This window comes from Bipolaris victoriae (assembly GCF_000527765.1).
Source record: "Bipolaris victoriae FI3 unplaced genomic scaffold scaffold_38, whole genome shotgun sequence".
In the NCBI taxonomy this organism is placed as follows: domain Eukaryota; kingdom Fungi; phylum Ascomycota; class Dothideomycetes; order Pleosporales; family Pleosporaceae; genus Bipolaris; species Bipolaris victoriae.
This window is the reverse complement of record NW_014575354.1, coordinates 241800-260883: the sequence shown is the minus strand read 5'-3', so window position 1 is coordinate 260883 and position 19084 is coordinate 241800. Positions and strand designations below refer to the sequence as shown.

Below are 19084 nucleotides of genomic sequence, written 5' to 3'. Positions count from 1 at the left end.
GGGGGGGGGGGGGGGCAAGAAAAAACGGCCAAGGGCTCCAACCCGCCCGATTTTGGGTCCCGATCATGCGCGGCGTTCTCTACTAATTTTTGTGTGGATGGGTTTGTCTAATCTAAGCATAGGTTGAAAGTTTGGAAATACGAATTTCTCCGATGCATTGAGGTGATGGTGTGGGATGGGAATGGGACACAAAAGTCAAAGTTTTTGCTGAGATGTTTCTTTTTTTTCCCTCACTCTCTCACTCTCACTCTCACTTATTCATGCTCATGCCTACCATTCAATTTTTGTAGTTTTCTTTTCTGGCCGCCGCGGGGGTGAGGAGAATATCAGCCCGCGGAAATACGTAAACAGTTGAGATGGAAAAGAAGAATGTTAGTCGTTAGAAACTTGATCCAGACTGGCTTCTTTCTTTTCTTGCATTCTCCCCAGAGGCTGAAAGGGTCCTTTACTTTTTTTCCTTTCGGAAAGGTTAGTGGGAGGCTAGTTGTTAGTGGTGCTCCGAGTTGTGGATAGGAACAAAAAGCATAGTGTGGTTTTATCTGCGCCAGTGGGGTACTAGTTTGGCTGCTGCTACTGGTAGCGGAGCACGGTAACGGCGTTGGCTTTGTGGACCTGGAGTGTAAATCGTACGAGTTCGGAGATTGAAGTGAAGAGAGAGAGAGACATGTGAGGAGTGTCAGGATAGGCTGGGGAACCATATGTCGGAGACTCCCGATCGATATATTCTTCTTTCGCTACAGATGCGAATCGGCCAAAACCACTCCTTGCAGATTCTATAAGCGCTTTTCTTTGCCGATCCGAGGGACACGCATCGTTTCCGTACCGTGTTCTTGCTCTTGACCGCATATCTCGCGGGTTCGGCAAGACTCGGTGTACCTGCAGTATCCCATCCCACCGCACATGTTAGCTGGTGACCATATTGACGATAACGGTCTTCGGAATAGTAAGTGATTGTGTAGTAGTGCGCTTAACGCGTCAAGTCGATGAAGCTAGTCAACAACATGGGTGTAGAGAAGACAGGTCGCACCCCGTAGCGTTGCACACTTGGCATGAGCGAACGATGGCCGACGCTCCTTCATGCCCAATGCCCTGTGCTGATGACCGATCATGCAGCCTTGTGTAGGGTACCAACTTCATGGGTTTTGGGTGTCGTTTTCACTGTCCGAACGAGCAAAAGGCAAACATGGTCATATCAGTAGGCGCTTGGCCCGGAAAGCGTTTCCTTGTAGGATGTGCAAAGGGAGCACATTTCCAGCTGTCATGCCATTCAAGGCCGTACAGCAGACGTTGAAACTGACCGAACGAGTGATTTACTCAATGGGTAATAAAGTGCATGTACGCATACACTTCGGAACGCCCGCCACCTGCCAGTTCCACGCTCCTTCTCTTTGTGCGCAGTTCCAGGCATGGAACAATGGGCTGTCGCTTGCTTCTCGTTGCCGATTATACCACATGCCTTTCCCGGCCCATGATTTACGTATGTACTGGAAATGGCCGGTGTCTCGGATACGGGAAGGCGGCAGAGCCAATACCTTCAGTCGTACGTGTGGGGGATGTAGCGAGCTCAAACGCAGTGGTACACGTACATGGCACAAAGGTATGAGTTCTTCTGCAGCCAGCCATATGAGATGATGATTGTACTACCCGAGCAATCGATGATGGCTTTTGTAGAAAGAGCAATTCTTAGCATACGGCGGGGCCGGACACACGCTGACAGTTGGCACTACGCTGTGCCAGGTGTGGGGGATTTGTGCCATGACTGATCAACGATGTGATATTCTCGTAAAATGTTACTCTAACGTGGCTGAGGAGACTGAGCGGTGACTTGAGGCAGGCTGTGTAACCAGCATGTGCCATTTGCATGTTTCCTTGTGTAGCAAACAAAATGTAAGCCTCTCGACCTAGGCGAAGCATGGTGATCTACGTACGACTACGAGCAGGGCAAGGTGTTTGGCATGAGCCGCCCACGAGACATTGCATGGTGCGATTGTTCAGTGCCTGATCCAGAGAATTGCTAGATTTCGTCGAAACATGGTAGAGGACGAGCTTCGACTATGCTCATGTCAACTTGGCTGCTAGGCACAGTACCACTTGCTTGTAGCACATGCACAGCCGCACAACCGCACAACCATGCACATGTGCTGTCAAAGTGTCAGCCTTGATGAAGGGATGATTCACGGGATGAGGCCGTGCCCCAGATTCAAAAGGAAAGCCTAGTGCTTGGTGTCTAGGCTCCAAAGCACAGCACAGATGCCATCTACAAGATCAGTATGCGGACCCGACAAGCCGGGCACGTGTACATACAGACGATGGCTTCCCGTATTACTGTGACACGGGGGCAAACAGCCACGAAGGTTACTGTGCAAGGCTCAGTCCTTACTTTTGAGCAAAGGTAGCAATCCCTAGTCAAAAAGAAGGTGTCCGGTGTGCGGCCTGCCACGTCCCAAAGGACACACTTGCGAGGATTGACCCGCCAGCAGCCGCGTGACAAGAAGCGAGGCACACACTGATGGATCTTGCTTTGACCAAAAGAAGCAAAACGAGGCGTTTTTGTGGCTGGGACAAGGCAGCCTGAATGGGAGGGACAATGGAAAGTCGTTACGAACAGGCGGCGGCTTCGGAAAAAATCAAGGATATGCAAGCACGGTAAGGGACACATGGGATGTCTAGGCGAGTGGCGATGAATCGTGTTAGTCTCCAGCGGTTAACCAAGGATGAGTGGAGCGAGTCTCAACGCCTTCTAGGGTTTGTTTCGTAGACATGGATTCGAAATTACGAGCTGATGGAAGCAGGTGTAGATCCTGAGCCGTTGCCGGGGCCAGGCCATTCCTTCGGATCGTGGCATCGTCGTTTTGGGTGACATTGCTGTTGCTCGGTGAGCGAGCGTCAGAGACAAAAGTGGATGCCTGTAGACGTGTGTGTGTGAGTATGTATTCATCCAACGAATCAATACATGATGCCTTGATCGGGACAATATCTGTGCACTTGATTTCGGCAAATTAGCGATATAAGCTGTAAAAGTCATGGCCGGATTTGCACAGCTGGCTCCATAGGATTGGGGAGCACACAGAAAGGGTGCATGGGCAGACGTCGACGGTGGCTGCGAGATGATTTGCGATGATGCAAAAGGATGAGATTGAGGCATTTCTTCGTATGGGCTAGCGGCAGAAGGAACAAGAGGCTGCCTGGTGAATGGACTGGCAAGACTCACTTTTCCAGCCGCGCGGCTTGGCACCAGCTCTGCCTAGACACTTGCTGCCCATGACAGCCAGCCAGCTACTGTAGGCTGCACGTCAACCAACGGCGTTGCTGATATTGCAGGCCCGAGGCACGTGACGTACATTACTTTTTCTTCGTCATCCGCTCTCGCTTGCATGCATGGGGATTGGCTGCCGCCAAAACAAAAAAGTGATCTAACGGTGGCCCATCGCGATTCCGGTGACGCCCCCTCTGCAGGTCAAGGTACATGTAGGCAGATACACATCCACATGCCTATGTACATCCATACATACAGGCCTACATAGATTTCTACGCGACGCGCTATGTGGCCGAGAAGGACCGACAGCCGAGACGACACAAGGCCAACGGAGGCTGAGGGACGTTTGGTGGTTGATTCGGGAAACCATCCAGCCAGTCAGCCAGCCCAGCCAGCCATGGTGGGCAGCTGACCCGGCGTCAAGCATCAACGAGCAAGATAGAGAGACAAAGAGTCCCCCTTTGGCAACGACTGAGGGTTGCGAGGACTGAAACCTGCTCACTGTTTGCTGCCTACGTGTCGTTTTCATTCTTTTGCGGGTATTGAGTTGCAACAAGCATCAGGAATCAGGTGCTTGCGGACGATCATGCAGCTAGAGACTTGTCTTTATGAGTAGTAGTATGTATGTTTATCAGACATGAGTAAAGAGAATGTGTGTACACTGTTTGTTGCTGTTTTGACAAAAACGTCTTGACATGGGGGGGGGGGGTTTCAACATCGCGTGGTCTGAGCGGCGGCCGGTTGGGCGGCTGCTCTCTCTTTCCCAACAAACACCTGCTCCAAGGGTAAAAAAAAATAACAATCAAAGAGACCAGGGCGCCAAAGTCAAAAAAACCACACAGCCAGAGTCCAGCCCCAACCAAGGAGTCTCGATCCCGCAATGTAGTCATCAATCGCCCCACCACTGTCCCCTCAACACCTGCGTCTGATATCCGTTGACGGCCATCTGCGATTCATCCATTTGGACATGTGCGTTAAGCCTGTACGGGCCAAGGGGACAAGAAGAGGCGCAGCTTCGAGCCAATCATCTGGGACAGATCAAGACAGACTACTGCACACTTACATGGTCATCACGCAGAAGGTTATGTATGCACACCTCATGCCGTAGTGGAACCGGTGATTTGCTGTTGGCGCTAGGCCACTTGCATCCATGGCTGTGGGGACTTGACAGATGCATACGGACGACGGCCGGGGCGTGGAGCTTCGATGGTGGAGAGACTAGGGCCGTGGTTGGATGCCATTTTGATTTTGCACACTAGTTCATGTGTGCTTTGGGCTGGATGCAGAATCGTGGTGGGGAGGCTGCAGATTGATGCGTTGTGGCACCTTGACTCGAGTGGGCCGGATACGTGGGCTAGTGGTCATCGAGACCAGTAGTTGGCGACTACGACTGCGACAACAGGGTAGAGCTGGACATGAACAAATGTTGGATATCAAAAGAGATAGACACACATGTCACTACCAAGACTGTAGATGTGGGAGGAAGTGGCTTGCTTTTGGCTGGTCGCCTGCAACTATTGCTGCAGGCGCCATTGGGTATGTTTTTTTGTCATTTGGATATTTGCTCAAGGCAAATTGTGCTTGTCCTTCTTTTTGGGACCTACTAACGTACATTGTTGAGCTATTTGCTCTGGTATCTTTGATATGAAAAGTTAAATGAACGTAATAGAGCGAGGGCTTCGACGAGCCCAACGCTCAAACAGGGACAACTCCGAGAAATGCCCAAAAAACCCACTCCCTAACCCTTGCGGCAAAAGCCCATTGAAGTAGCCGAAGAAACAGACTCTATGCCATCAAGGCTGCTTGACAGAGTTAAACATGCTAAGCCATCGCGGCCAGAAAATTCTAATGTTGAAGACCAGAAATTTGCCCGTACTGGTCTAATTTTGTAACGCGGTGGGGAAAAAAAATAAGAAAAGGAAAAACAAACCACCCCAACACCTAACGAGAAATCAATGGCTGTTCATCTCATCATGACTTTTCGAAAATAGTATAAACACATAGACAAGAAGCGTATTCGTAAGCAAAAAAGTCCATGGAAGAGGGGCCATGGAGGAGAAGAGCAGTCTAGTAGACGTGAACCGGGGCCATGATCGAAGGCTGGAAGGAGACGTGCTTGACCAGGTTGGCAGCCTGGATGAAAGGCTGGAACCAGGTGTTGGCGGGAGGCTGAGGAGAAACGTATTGTTGGGGTTGAGGAACGCGCGAAGAAAACTTGGGAAGCTGCGACTGCGAGACGTGGTACGACGAGTTGGAAGAAGCCGACGAGGCCGACGAGCAAGCAGAGAAGACGGACTCGCCGTCAGAGTTTGAGCTTCCCGAAGAGGTCGACGACTGGAAGGGCGATGGGGCGTAAGCTGAGCCAGGGAGAGGAGCAAACTGGGGAACGGCGGGAGTTTGGTAGTACTGGTTGTAGGCGGCATCCTGGGCGTAGTCGACTGGGCCAAAGGAAGGAGTGGGCATTGGCGAGGAAACGGCCGACTTGGTAGCTGTGAAGGACGAGCATCGCATGATCATGTCGCGGATCTCGGGAATGGTGGCTCGCTTGGCTGGGTTGAACTCAAACATGCGCCTCAGAACAGCATCGAGCTCGTCAGAGACGGGAAGAATGGTCTTGAGGAACTTGGGGTCTTTCATGAAGGCACGGAAAGTGCTGTCGTCAAATGAGGCGCGCTTCCATGGGTTGCGGCCGCATGTGAGGTTGACGAGCATGACACCAAGGCTCCAGACATCGTTGGGGGCCGATGCGTAGCATGAGTAAGGCTTGGGTGATGATGTCTGACATTCTGTACAAGGTTAGCACGTGACTTGTTGATTGTTGACGGTTGCATAATCCTACCTGGAGACATGTAAAAGGTCGAGCCGCAGCCAAAGTCCGAGGTAACGGGGTCAGTGGTGGCGAGTCCAAAATCGGCAAGCTTGCAGGTCATTCCTTGGTCAGTGACGAGAACGTTTTCCGGCTTGAGGTCCCTGTGGTAGATTCCAATGGAGTGGCAGTACTCGACGGCATCCAAAACCTGGAGAAAGGCGCGCTTGGCCATGGCATCATTACCAACGTATTTGCCCTGCTCGGTGATGTTTGAGAAGAGATCGCCCTCTGGGCAGTACTCAATCACCACATAGGTGCAGTCAGGCGCGTCCATGATCTTGACGAGCGAGACGACATTGGGGTGTGCGCTGGCCTGGTGGTGCAGCTGGATCTCACGCTGCTGGAACTTTCTTTGGCGAGGCTCAAGACCAACCTTGTTGAGCGCCTTTACGGCATAGGGAATGTTGGTCTGGATGTCGACGGCTGTGTAGACAACGCCGTAGGCTCCAACACCAAGGACGCCAGTCAGCTGGAGGCGTCCAGCCAGGACTTGGCCTAAGCGATCTTCCGGCGCGCAGAATCCATTTTGGGAGGGAGAAGCTGGGGGCGTCGGGTACATGTTAATGGTTGGGATGGAAGAGGTGAAGAGTCCTCGCAGGTCCAATCAAGGCCTCAAGGACAAAGTCAGCGGAGAGTCCGGGGAAATGCGGTAGAGTGGCCTTTGTCCGGAGGAAAGAGGCAACGAGAAAATCCTGGACGGAGGGCTCCGACTAGAAAGAAGACGCTATTATAAAGGATATGTGGTTTTTTGGTGAGTCAACCGGAAGAGGCAAGTCACGTGACTTGTCTGATGGTGGTTGTGCAGAAACCTTTTTGGCAGGGAGCAGGAGCGAAAAGGTTTTTTTGCGAAGGAATGTGATTGTGTGTGAGAGCGTGTGTGAAAAGGAGTTATAGTTGGTGTGAGGTAGAGGTAGAGGAGAGAGAGGGAGGAAGGGATTGTTTGTTGTTTGTTGTTGTGGAGGAGGTAGTGGTAAGTAGTCGGGGAGGAGGGTGTGTATGTAAAGTGTGAGGCGGGATATGATGTATGTGTATGGGCACGGCTGGGCAGCAGTGATAAAGAGAGGCGAGCTGGGGCGTCGGCGGGCGGCTATTGGCCAGGCGGGTGGCCCCGGTCTTTGGTAAATATAGGGAAGGAGGGGCGCTATGACGAATGTGGATGGGGCGACAGAGCGAGTGCAGGCGGCCATGAGCGATATGCGCCATCGCTCACACTCGTCGCTGCCCTCAGACTCACACACACCCACACACAGAGTGGCACACGGACGCACAGGCAGGCTAACGTCTGGATCCACTGGCGCCTGTCGAGTGGTGCAGTGCAGCGCACCCTGGCCGGCGTGCTGGGGGCAGAGGTGGTCCAAGCGGGCGCAGCAGCAGGGCGTGGGCCGTCTGTGGCCAGTCCAGGCGGGCGCGGTGGAGGCTAGGGGGTCCAACAAAGGCCGTCATGCAGCTACCGGGTGGGAGGGTGTGAATCATGGCGGCTGGCCGTCGGCTGTGGCCAAGGGCGAATCAGCTGGGCCGTCAGCAGGGCGAGGGTGACACACCACCAGCGGGGGCTCGACGCGACAAGTGCAGCAGCCTCGAGGGGCCCGCCTGCACTCTGCCGTGGCCGTCGTCGACTTGCGCTGCGCTGCTCGTCAGCCCGCAGCGAGGACACCTGTCGCCCTGCTCTTGCCTGCCACTGATTCGCCGCCTCCGCCCATCCATGGCCGCTATGCCCGCCGTCCCAAGCCTCGCTCGATAGTTGTCACGGCCCACCGCGCGGGCCCACTCGCCCTCCGAAAACGACCGCGCCGCGCCCCAGGCCCAAAGCACCCAAAGGCTGAGAGATTGGCCCTAGTCCGCTTCTGTTCTAGCGCCGTCTGGGCCCTCGGCGCCCATGTGCCAGAGCCCGGCCAGGCTGACGACGTCGACAAAAGCCGCGAGTGCGAGTGCACGGCCGGCGTTCGATAGTCTGCGCTGGCCCCCCTCCCATGACGAATGCACGCCCGTCCAAACGACGATCTCGCAACGCTGCGGCACTGCGGCCTGCATCTTTGACTGTCATGCCGCCCGCAGGTCCTGCCCTTACCATGCCATGCCATGCCACACCAACAAGCCCTCGAAAGCAACCAGGCCCACTGCGGCCTCCAATCTCAATCTCGCTCCTGCCCTCGCGTTTCGGTTTCGAGTGGGTGGAGTGGCTGGCTTCCTGCCTCGCGCCCTCCCTCCACACGCCAGCAGCAACAGGGTCTGTCCCTCAATCTGCCATGCTCCTTCCCTCGCTGCTCGCTGCTCGCTGCTCGCTGCTCGCGCCCACTGCCCGTGTCCTGGCTCGCTCCTGCCCTCTGGCTCCGTGGCCACCAACGTGAACAGCCGCCTTCCCTGGGGCCCTGCTTGCCGCTGCCCGATCCAGCCCAGCGCCTGCCCGCGGTGACTCGTCGCCATTGGCCGCCTGCCCATATTGCCCTCTGTGCCAATGACTAACCGAACCGTTCGTTCCTGCTCCTGCCGTGGCGCTACGTCTACCAGAATTTTCCACCCTGTGTCCACCCCCAGCCAATCCCACCCGCCATCATTTCTGACTTTTGTGCCAATCACCGTCCTCCACCCTGTCCTGTGACCACTGCCCGTCACCGCCCACCACCGTCGCCGCCTCGTTGCTGTCCCAGTCACACCGGTCATTCGTCGTCGTCGTCTTGCCAGTCGCAGTCGTGGCGCATTGCGCAATATACCGGTCGCCAACTCGTCGTGATCCACGGCCACCCACTCGGCCTGTGAATCGTAACAGTACAGCTGGCCTTGCTTCCATGACTGCTTCCACTTGCACTTCCACCGCCCACTCCTACTACTTACACCCACACCCACACCCTTCCACACCCTTCCACTCGTACCCGCTCGAATCCTAATAACGCTCTAGCATCCACCACCCCCCGTATCCATGTCTGCATACGAACCGTCAGAAGCTGCCATATCCGCCAGATTGCAAACCTTGTCTGCAAGCGAGACACCCGTGCAACCCACCTGCAGCTTCCAATTCTTTTTCCTTGCTTTCCGTCCTCATCCGTGCGTGGGCACAGACGCCAATCAGGTCCGCCGCCCGGCTGGCTAAACCTACGAGAACGGGAGTCTGTGAGTCTGTGAGCAGAGACAATGGAGATCATCGATGAGCGAAATTGTTCCTTCGCACGCCGCTCCCACGGCGGCCACAATATCGTCGGCCCTCTCATCACATACTAGAGCCGTTCCCAAGGGCATGGCCGCGGGTGACGGCTGAGCCACAATGTATACGCGGTGCTAATCTGCCTGGCCTGCGCTAGCAATCTCTTCACACAGCAGCACATTACTTGCACAGTGCTAAGTACCGCTCGACCACTTGCAGCCATGTGGTATGCCTCGTATGCATCCCCCCAATGCACCATTGTTCATCATCATCATCATCATCATCAGCATCTGCTCGTCATCTGCCTCTGCCTTTCACCCCCTCCCTTTCCATCCGCCCCCAAACTACTCTTCAGCCATGTGTGCGTGTGCCATCCATGCAAATGTCTGATTCGCATTCATGCACTCCTCCCTGCCATGTCTTCTCCGCAAAGCTTGAGCGTTTCAGTCGACTTGTCCAAAGTTACATATTCACCGCCAGATGGAGTCAAGCGAGCTGTCATTGGCCTAGCTCCGGTACCTACGTTTGACCTTCTTATCGATAGCTGCCCTTGGACAATAAGCCTGCCCCCTCCATGTCAACCTCCTAGCCTCCTCAAACTCTAACCGCGGCCGTGTGAGCAACAAAACATCCACTCCACCCTCTCGTCTGCACGGCATTGCTCTTGATGGCTGGTACATTCTGCGACGTGGCGCCTACCGGTCGACTGAGACCAGCCACCATGGCAATCTACTTGCTCCATCCGAGTAGAAACTAGACGGTCACCAGATACACTTGTAGATACGTGTCCAGCCTCATCTTACTACCCTTGCTTTGCTCTGGTTGGTCCTGCCTCATTGATTTGCCCAAAGGGTATTGTTGCTTTTACAAAAGAAAGGAGTTGTTTACACAGTCATTCAACCTCATGACACGACAGGTCTCATGCTGTGACCTTTTGATCCTCACCTGCGAAACTAAACATGTTCATTCGGCCTCAAAACTACAGTGTCGATTCATGAGCAACATCCAACTGGCATCGTAAATTCTCCATTCCCATCTACTTGCTTAGCTCTGGTTTGGCTTGGCTCTTTATCAAACGTATACATACTAACTAGCTACTGCTCGCACTTCCCGTGTCTATCGATGGCATAACTGTCCAAGTGCTGCATGCCTATTATTATAAACATCTAAAAAAGACTACATATACCTGTCACACAGAGTGTAATGACGACCCTCGTCCTTGCCTTGCATTCGGCAATGCCGCCACCCAATGTGGCCGTGTTCTCTCGGTATAGCTTCAACTATTTACTAGGTCTACATTACAATAGCTCTGCATCTCGTATTCTCGACAATAAAATAGTAGATTTGCATCGTACCAGGCCATACGGAATGCCGCTTACAGTCGGCCCGCAAACCTGTCAGATCAACCCTTAGTCATTCAGGCATTAACGTTTCGCCACTGCCATGGCTCGACCAAACTTCGTGGGGGCGTTCTGTGTTTACTTTTTTCTTTTACTACACAACTCATGCACTGCAGAAGGACTATCTGCATGGGTAGTCAGCTGTTCCGACACAGCAGGTTTGGCCGTTGTATCGCTCCATGCTTACTGTATCCATCTCTGTCTGACACTGTCTACTTACCATGGCATCGGCGCTAGTGGGGCATCTCTCGGACTGACTTGCGCGTCTTGAGCCATGATTGCCGCACACGGCTGAACAGTCACAAGAAATGTCATCATATCCGCCCGCCCGCCAAGTGATGCAGTACCCTGCACATCACTATATTTCTGATACACCTATACACTCTCCAAAGTTGCTATACCCGGACCCTCTGGATCAACTCTGCAGCCTACGTCCTTGGACACACAAAGGAAAGGAACCCGTGTGTGCAGATAGACTTTTCTTTTCTTTTCTTCATCATCGCATCAGCCACTTTCGCCCAACAATGCTCACTTGCATGTCACGCCAATGATACGGCCGCGGATGCTCAGGGTAATCGGCCTCATGATACAATGGCTTGCCCACCGTCCCAAGAACCCCAACACTGGACTCAGCGTAGCCGACCATCATAATCATCATTGAACAACTTCCCCCTCCCAAGAAAACTCACTTTTAGGGAAAGCCACCCGTCTTTTGCTCCACCATGGTTCACAAGATCGCCCGCATAGGCCATGATTCCATGGAATCCAACTCGCTGGCGCCTCGAAATTAAACTCCCAAATCTTTCGCTTACAAAGGGTCCCTTCTAGTCGGCACCGAAGATCACATTGGGGTGTGAGCTTTGTTGCTTCTCTCCATTGGCATACACGTGTCCTAGTGCCCCCTCCCATCCCCCTAGTCAGCGGCAGCTAATCACCGAACCAAACTTTTCCCAAACCTAAATCCTGCCCTTTCTCTCTCCTCGCTCTCTTTCTCCCTCGCAAGATTGGATCGGCGGCACGTCCTTTTCGGGCCTTTTCCGGTGTATGCCGTCGTGGTCGTTCCTTCCAAATGGCCCTTTTAAATTATTATTTGGCCATAGTCTTCTTTTTTTTCCCTTGGGCGTGCTGGCACACCCGCGCCGCTCAGACTAGTAAGTTATAGTAAAGTTATGACCTTGACGCTGTTCTGTTCGCTTTGTTTGTTGGCCCCAAATTTCCACCAAGCCGCAAGAAAGTGGCACCATTTTCTTTAGGGGAGTTGCGCCGGATCGTCGTTGTTAATGACTAAGGAAACAATAATCTATCTGTTGCTTTACTGGCAGCAAATATGCTCATGGTTTTAGGGGGCCCAGCGGACCCTCTTTTTTTTCTTTCCATACTCTGTTCTATCGTCTTCTTTTCTTCCCCTTGCAACCTTTGATGATGTGTACGATATTTGCCCTGTGCACATCGCACCAGCACCACGCTTGTCGGGGCCACTGAAAACCAACGTATTGTACTTACGGCGAGTTATGCAGTCATAATGAAATCTGATGATCTCCCGATTATTTCTCCTCTCAACACACCCCCTTGCTCTATTCTAGCATTCTTCGGCACCTTCCAAGTCAGCTGTTGCCAAGACCACCTCCTTCCATTTGCGTACTGCTATTCATAACTTTCTTCTCACCTTCTTTTCCTCCCCGACGGCCCTTTGTTGCATGAGCAAATAAAAATCTCAAAGAGTCGTGCCGACATATTGCCCCCCAAGCTCAATAGCTCTACGTCACCGCCATAGCGTTTTCCTTCTCTCCTTCCTCCCACGGAGGGAGCGTAGCCGCCATAAGCGATTTGGCATTACAGGCGCCAACCTTGTAGCTTGTCTAGCGTTGGGCCGCCTGCCCATGAATTGTATCGAGCACCATCTCAAGCCGCCCGCGCACGTGAGCTCGCCTTTTTGCGCCATCATGCTCCCCCTTTCGATCAACCTTCTGCCTACGAGCATGTGACTCTTGCTTGAATCAACCAAAACCTTACTTTCTCGCCACCCACTCAGCCTCATTCTCCAGTCTGCACATGCACGAACCTTTTTTTTCGCTGCAGCAAACACGAGATTCCGGGGCTCTGTGCACACCCGCAATAGTGTATCGCTTCTCACGTGGTTGCGCTCTTCCTGTCTAAATCGGTGTGTCGCGCAGGGTCTGCCAGGCGGGCCGTTGGGGAGGGCAGCCCTGCAACCTAGCGATCCCAAAAAAAGAAAGGAAAGGCAAAAAAGAGACCCAAACTACTACGTATTACCGGCTGCTCACGCGCACAGCGGCTGATGACGCTCGTTGCGAGTACCATGTTTCGCCTCATTTTGGCATTGACGACACATTTACAAGCTCCATCTTCTTCTTTCTTTTCGCCACAGGGTTATTCCTTACACGGATTCACCCTACGAAACTTCTTGTCTCGCAGGCAGCAAGCAAGCGCGCGCAACGAGGCTGTGGTAGCCTATGTGTACCATGTAACCCGCGAATAACCATTCTCGTACACCGGCCCAACGGGCCCAACAACGGAACCAGAAACCACCACCACCCCCGTATTCCATACTTTGCCACTTGGGCCAATATGTCTCTCTTCTTCCCGCCTCACCGGTCGGGTTTCGATTGCGCAACCAACGTAACCCGCTCCGCCGCCTCTCTCTCGCTCACTCCACCTTTTTTTCTTCGTCAGCGTCTTCAAACCTGAATCTGAAACAAGTGTCCCTTCAACATGGGGCGGAGCGGATGGGCGGGCGGAGTTGAGTAAGAGCTACACTCGCGTTTACGTTTACCCATGGTAGCACCGTGACTTGGTCGTCAGACCGCCATCCATACACATACACTTACGAAGGGAACATGCTTGGTGGTTTAAAAAAAAATCGCCCATCAGCCCATCTGCACATGTCACCAGTTATGATGAATCCCCCTCTCGTCAGCATGTTTGATGTTACCAGCATACCTCGTAACATACATGTCTTGATGCTATACTAAAACGCATACGCGTCTACTGGTGTACATAGACGCCCGGTAGAGTGTATAACATCAGCCATCCGCGTAACGCCCATCTATCCATTCGTAGATACCTACCTGCAACCTGCCCTTTCGCCTCCCCCTCCCTTTAGATACATACAAAACGAAACAACATCGCGTCAGCATGTGTTGAACCCTTTCGAGTGGACAAAGCAAGGGGTCCTTGAGGGGCTCCGCCTTCTCCGCCCCCCCCCCTTCCCCGCGGCACGGTTAACGCATCTGCACGCCATAACTTTTTCAGCACGGTTGCACTTGCGTTCGTGGCGTTTTGCGGGGGGGGGAGAGGGGGGGGGTTCACCACAGAAGATGGTTGGAGGTGGGACATTCAAAGAAATAGAGAGAGAGAGAGAGCGGGTTGTCGTTACTGAAAATAGTAGCGGGGGGGAAGGGGGGTTTGGTTAACCGCCCGGGTCTACATACACTACGCATTAGCCGCATCACTCCCCCCTCCCCACCTCAGAACCAACGCGTTCTATGAATATATCGTATGTATGTGCGTGTATCAAAAATATGTAAGTCACTGTTCAACCCGGGCGGCTGTAGCTCTGGTAACCGTAGAGCCGCCGCTCCCTTCTCTCGGTGTTGTTGGTGGGGGGGGGGTTATGATGTGTGGAGTTTGAACAAGTTTACCGCAAAAAGGTAAATGTACGATATCTACTGTACATACGCGCTGGTGCCATGCAAAGGCATGGATGCGGCGTAGGAGTTTACTTGGTTGGGCCAACAGGCATGGTGCGGATAAGAATGTACGTACTCAAAGTCCTACACATGGACGGCTCTTCTTTTTTTGGGAGTCTTTGGATGGGTAGGTTTGGCGCCGGTGTCTCGGATGGATATGCATGGGCGAGGCGGAGTGGTGAGAGGTTGAGGGTGGGAGTGTAAGACACCTGTGATCCTGCTGAGATCGAGGTTGGTCCGCCATGAAATGGTCTGCATAGTTTTTAGTTTCGTGCTGTGAGTAATAGGGGTGAGTGGCGTTGTGGACTTTGGGCGGTTACTGGAACAAAGAAAGACCTCGCTCTTCAGCTCAGGTGTGGCATATGCTGAGCAACCGTAATGTGTGTGCGTGAGAGTGAGTCTGCCTCAGGCCCCTTTGAATAAACTTTTCCTCAAGCTGGGCTGGGTGCTGATGGTGGAGACAAGAGCAGCGGCAACAACCGTGAATCTCAGACATTCGTCGTCGTCGTCGTCGTCGTCGTCGTCGTCGTCGTCGTCGTCATCGGAAAACCATAATGCCGCACGTAAAAACTTTCTTGAATCACCAATAAAGTCTAGTCTCTCTCCACTACCGGCCGCTCCGTCAGCAAAAATAGGGGGAGTGGAAGCTGGGAAAAAAAAATAGAAGTACCAGTATACGCGGCACTTGGAAGTGGGGTGAGTCTAGTTTCGTACTTTTTTTTCGTATTGGGGGGGTCTTCGTCAGCAGAATGGGCGGTGCTGAACCGATATTACGAGATTATCCCAAGCTAGTAGGTACGAAAATAAAAACAACACCAGTGGAAACTCGATTTGCGTCTAGCTGAATAGTAAACACGATGACCCGCATTTTTTTACTTAGCAAATATGGATGTAATGGCTGTATTATTATTATTTTCTTTAATCATGCTTGTTTTGGCAGCCACAGCATTCATCAGCATTGATTTAGTGGCCTCAGTAACGTGTGCAGAGATTTAGAGCTGGAATGGAAAGAGAAATAATTACTTTTTCTCATTATGAAATAGGGATTCTGTAAATAGGTACTGTGATGTGCTTGTTTTATAATCTCCCATCAGCGGTGCTGCAAGAGTTAGAGTCGAGTACGAATAATCAGTGACGCGGTTTTTTACTGAAAATAGCATACTTTCTCTCTTCAGCGTGGTATCTGCCTTTATTTACGTAAAACAATTCTGTTTACTTGTCTTCTTCTCTTTTGTTCGCTACATGCATGTCCAATATCCCCTCCTGATTCCTGTAACCTGATCTATCGACATATGTGATCTCCCTCGTTTCGCATTCCAGATACACCGAAAAATACTTGCTGCGAAGAAAAAAAATGCTACAGTTCCAGAACATAACGTGCCTAATCGATGACATAGGTAAAACATATTCGTATCTACTTGAATACAGCGTTGAGATATCATGGGATGATGCAATCTTGATCAGGATTCGGAGTGCATGCTGTATCCCCAAGCTGTAAAGAGAGACTAATGACGAAAGTCCCGAGTAACAAGATGTGTCGACAATAATAAAAGATAAAATCTCACATTCAAAACATTGCAATATTTCTCATAAGCACCCATAACTATATTGTTGTTCATCCATTTCCCAATCCAGACCCAAATGTTTCCATCAAAACAGCAAACCATTACCCGCCCAACCTAATTAAGAAAAACCCACCCCATGTCCATAGCCACAGACATATATACAACCACAACCACAACTCCTGTAAAACCGACTTCCTCTCCCATCAAGCAGCAGGATCCAAAAATCCCTCAAGCGTCTCATACCCCAACGGCTTAAACAACTCATTACTCAGGTCCGCGCCCGAACTCCCCAACAAGCCCTCGAAATTCTCAAACGCAGCGTCGAAATTGAGCCAGTCGGGTGATTGCTCTGCGAAGCCGAAGCCCGCTGGAGGACCCGTCAAGGGCGCTCGATCGGCGCGCTCGCTGCTCGTTGGGTGCTGGCCAGGTGTTGGTGGTATAGGATTCAGAAGACTAGTCATGGGTGAGTTTGCGTGGGAATGAGGCTGCTGGTTGTGTTGGAGACGGGGGTCGATGCGAGTTTCCATATCTTGTTGCCAGTGTTGGGGCTGATTAGAGGGTGGGGCTTGGGTGTTTTGTGGGTTCTGTGGTGTTGGAGGGCCAGTCTTGGATTCGGGGTGACGGGGCTCTGATGTTACGGGCATGGGCGTATTAGCAGTTGTGGTGTTGCGGCCGGCTGCGTTGCTGAGGACTGCTCGTCCGAGATCGGCCATTGTGCCTGCTGCCCACCATGCGTTACGTAGACGATCGAGCAGACGTACACACTGCTTCAGTTCTTCAGTAGCGCGATTGACGTGGACCTTGAGACGGCGGGACCGGAAGTGGCGGTATACTACGCTGAGAGCTACTCCGAGCGCATACGGAACAATGGGTAGTGGCGGAAGGAGCTCAGGAGATTCGGCGTTGAGAAGATGGATGACTCTTGTTGCTGACAGACTCTGGCGAACATACGAAGGTGTCGACTTGACTGGGGCATTAATCGAAAGTGACTTGTGTGAAGCCATGCACATGGTATGGTGGAACAGTGACAAAAGACCTAGACATGTCAGGAAATCATGGATACAATACCAACTTGAGCACTCACTCATAATCGGACCATCGAGTTTGTCTTCACCATCTCCAACCATCTCCTCGAATCCCAGAAAGTCATCGCCTTCCCAACCCGTCTCTTCGGCTGCTCTACCAGGCCGGTAGTAATCAATGACCTTGTCCAGCATCTCTGATATCTGAAGCCAGATACCAAAAGGGCTCGACCGCTTCTCGGGATCCGATGGCAGCTGCCTCAAGCTATTGTCTCGGTCATGCATAAGTAGAGGACGTCCATTCATGCAGGCATTGATCTTGTCAAGACTCCACAAACACCAAAAGACATCTTCCAGGTTGCCTTGCGACTCGGAGCTCTGATTCTTCCACTGGTGACCAAACTGGAGACCGAATGTGTGAGCATGATGTATAGCTTGAGCAAGATGCATCGAAGCTTGCTCAGCGCCATCTGGTCCTTCGCAGTGGAGTGATATCAAAGCGAGTACTTGAATGAGCACGACACGGTTCTTTTCGAGCTTTGCTTCAATTCCGACTATGACGGCATTGTACAGTCTCTGTGAAAACTCGCGCGGGTTCATTGGCTGAGCAGTGTTTCCTAGGTATAGGTGTTTTGCAGCGGTTGCGTGCTTCGATGCCACAATGCAGATTGCTTGCATCAGTATCCTAGGTTCTCGGCCATGGTTGTATTGCTCGTAAAAGAGATCCTTATCCACCAGTGGCAGCAGGGGATGAACGTAGTTGAAGTAAATCTCAAGAAGGGCAGTTTGGTTTGCCCGGGAGGGCAGAATATCTACCCCGACAGCTTCCAGATACGTCAAGAGAGCGCGGGATATTTGAGATTCTTGGTTAGACTGCGGTCCTGTTTCGACGATACGCGCAGTATGGGGCCCTATCTGCGTCGAATTTGGCCTCTGGTCTCGCTCCTCAACCCATTGGCCGATAGGAGGTGGGCCGGGCGATGATGCTGTCTTTCCTCGCTCCGAATGGACTTGCTCTCGCAAGACAGCTTCTGGGTTCAGGTAGCCCAAGAAGTTTGGTGGAGTCTGGGCGGTTTGGTCGGAGGCCGGGCTTTGTGACGGCGGCATTGTGGACTGGGCATGGCCGTGAGAATGCAGGTCCCCACGGGGCCCTCTTGGATCTTGGGCATGGTAATGCCCGTTCGCAGAAGGCCCACGAGGATCTGAGGTATGGTTGGGTGCGTGTCCACTTTGGGAAGAGCTTCCGATTCCAGTACTGGCCTTGTCGTCTTCAAAAGTACTGCCCTCGTCGTCAAAAGTGTGGCTGCAGCGCTTTCTCCGCTTCTTGCATGATTCACATGCGCGGTGGACTCCTGCGGTGCCGTTAGCTGACTTGTTCCTGTCTCGCGCACCGCCGCTCTGTCACTTTGTTGGTCGTACTTTTGCGCTTCCTGAAAAACTCGTTGTTAGCGGCAAAGGTGGCCAACATTTCGGCGCAAACAACAGCACGTCTCGCTGTCAGGGTAGACGTCAAAGCGCGCGTGTATTAGGCCACGGAACAGCTGTCGTCTTCATAAACACGAGAGATGGGACAAGGCGTGGGTGACGGGTGTCGCTGCACGTGATGGTTGCACGCCTCCCGCCTCCGCACTATTTGTCCGAATCTGGAGCCGAGATGATTGGCCAGAGTGACAGGCCCAACCGGAGTGGCATCCCATCACTGACCTGGCCGTGACGGCTTCGTATGGTTCACGCCGAGACCCCGCCTCCGTCTCTCACCCGTGTTTCCAGTCCAACAGGTATGCCGGCACTTCTGCCGCATTCTAGTAGTTCGTCCTTTGCGTCCATGTACCTGCGTGAGAATCAGGTGACTTTTCTACTTGGTGCTTTCAGTAGAGACAATCCCAAGTACGTGCGGTTAAAGTCGTCACACACCATATATCAAGGACACGCGGTATAATTGGCGCAAAAAATAATTCCACTACCAATGGCAAAACAAACGCTCCAATGTGTGCTTGCTCATGCTATGTGACTTAAAGGGTATGCGCATCACTTCCACCATTGTCTTCTCCCACGACTTCATACTCTAAACAGTCTCCATTATCGCAGGCTCTTCCATGTCTCCACCAATATGATTAAATTTA

General features: G+C 52.5%; 6 protein-coding genes across 6 annotated transcripts; 1 reads left to right on the top strand and 5 right to left on the bottom strand.

Annotated features, from left to right (window-relative positions):
• Nucleotides 1-2406: 2406 nt before the first annotated feature.
• COCVIDRAFT_98132 (hypothetical protein) lies at nt 2407-2589 on the bottom strand (the record flags this gene model as incomplete). The annotated part of the gene is made up of 1 exon (XM_014701636.1): nt 2407-2589. A coding segment is annotated over one exon (183 nt), but the record flags the coding sequence as incomplete, so codon positions are not given.
• A 1251-nt stretch (nt 2590-3840) lies between these two features.
• Nucleotides 3841-4146, bottom strand: COCVIDRAFT_98198 (hypothetical protein; the record flags this gene model as incomplete). The annotated part of the gene is made up of 1 exon (XM_014701635.1): nt 3841-4146. One exon carries the CDS (start codon nt 4144-4146, stop codon nt 3841-3843), a length of 306 nt encoding a protein of 101 aa, XP_014557121.1.
• Nucleotides 4147-5323: 1177 nt separating this feature from the next.
• COCVIDRAFT_26307 (hypothetical protein) lies at nt 5324-6684 on the bottom strand (the record flags this gene model as incomplete). The annotated part of the gene is made up of 2 exons (XM_014701569.1): nt 5324-6042; nt 6096-6684. 2 exons carry the CDS (start codon nt 6682-6684, stop codon nt 5324-5326), a joined length of 1308 nt encoding a protein of 435 aa, XP_014557055.1.
• A 716-nt stretch (nt 6685-7400) lies between these two features.
• On the bottom strand, nt 7401-9359 carry COCVIDRAFT_15676 (hypothetical protein; the record flags this gene model as incomplete). Its single annotated transcript, XM_014701551.1, has 6 exons — nt 7401-7542; nt 7667-7834; nt 7881-8150; nt 8194-8876; nt 8958-9006; nt 9220-9359. 6 exons carry the CDS (start codon nt 9357-9359, stop codon nt 7401-7403), a joined length of 1452 nt encoding a protein of 483 aa, XP_014557037.1.
• Nucleotides 9360-9492: 133 nt separating this feature from the next.
• COCVIDRAFT_37454 (hypothetical protein) lies at nt 9493-9869 on the top strand (the record flags this gene model as incomplete). The annotated part of the gene is made up of 2 exons (XM_014701634.1): nt 9493-9560; nt 9620-9869. The coding sequence occupies 2 exons, from the start codon at nt 9493-9495 to the stop codon at nt 9867-9869; spliced, it is 318 nt and encodes a 105-aa protein (XP_014557120.1).
• A 6273-nt stretch (nt 9870-16142) lies between these two features.
• COCVIDRAFT_26306 (hypothetical protein) lies at nt 16143-18429 on the bottom strand (the record flags this gene model as incomplete). The annotated part of the gene is made up of 3 exons (XM_014701568.1): nt 16143-16975; nt 17024-18313; nt 18381-18429. The coding sequence occupies 3 exons, from the start codon at nt 18427-18429 to the stop codon at nt 16143-16145; spliced, it is 2172 nt and encodes a 723-aa protein (XP_014557054.1).
• Between the last annotated feature and the right edge of the window lie 655 nt (nt 18430-19084).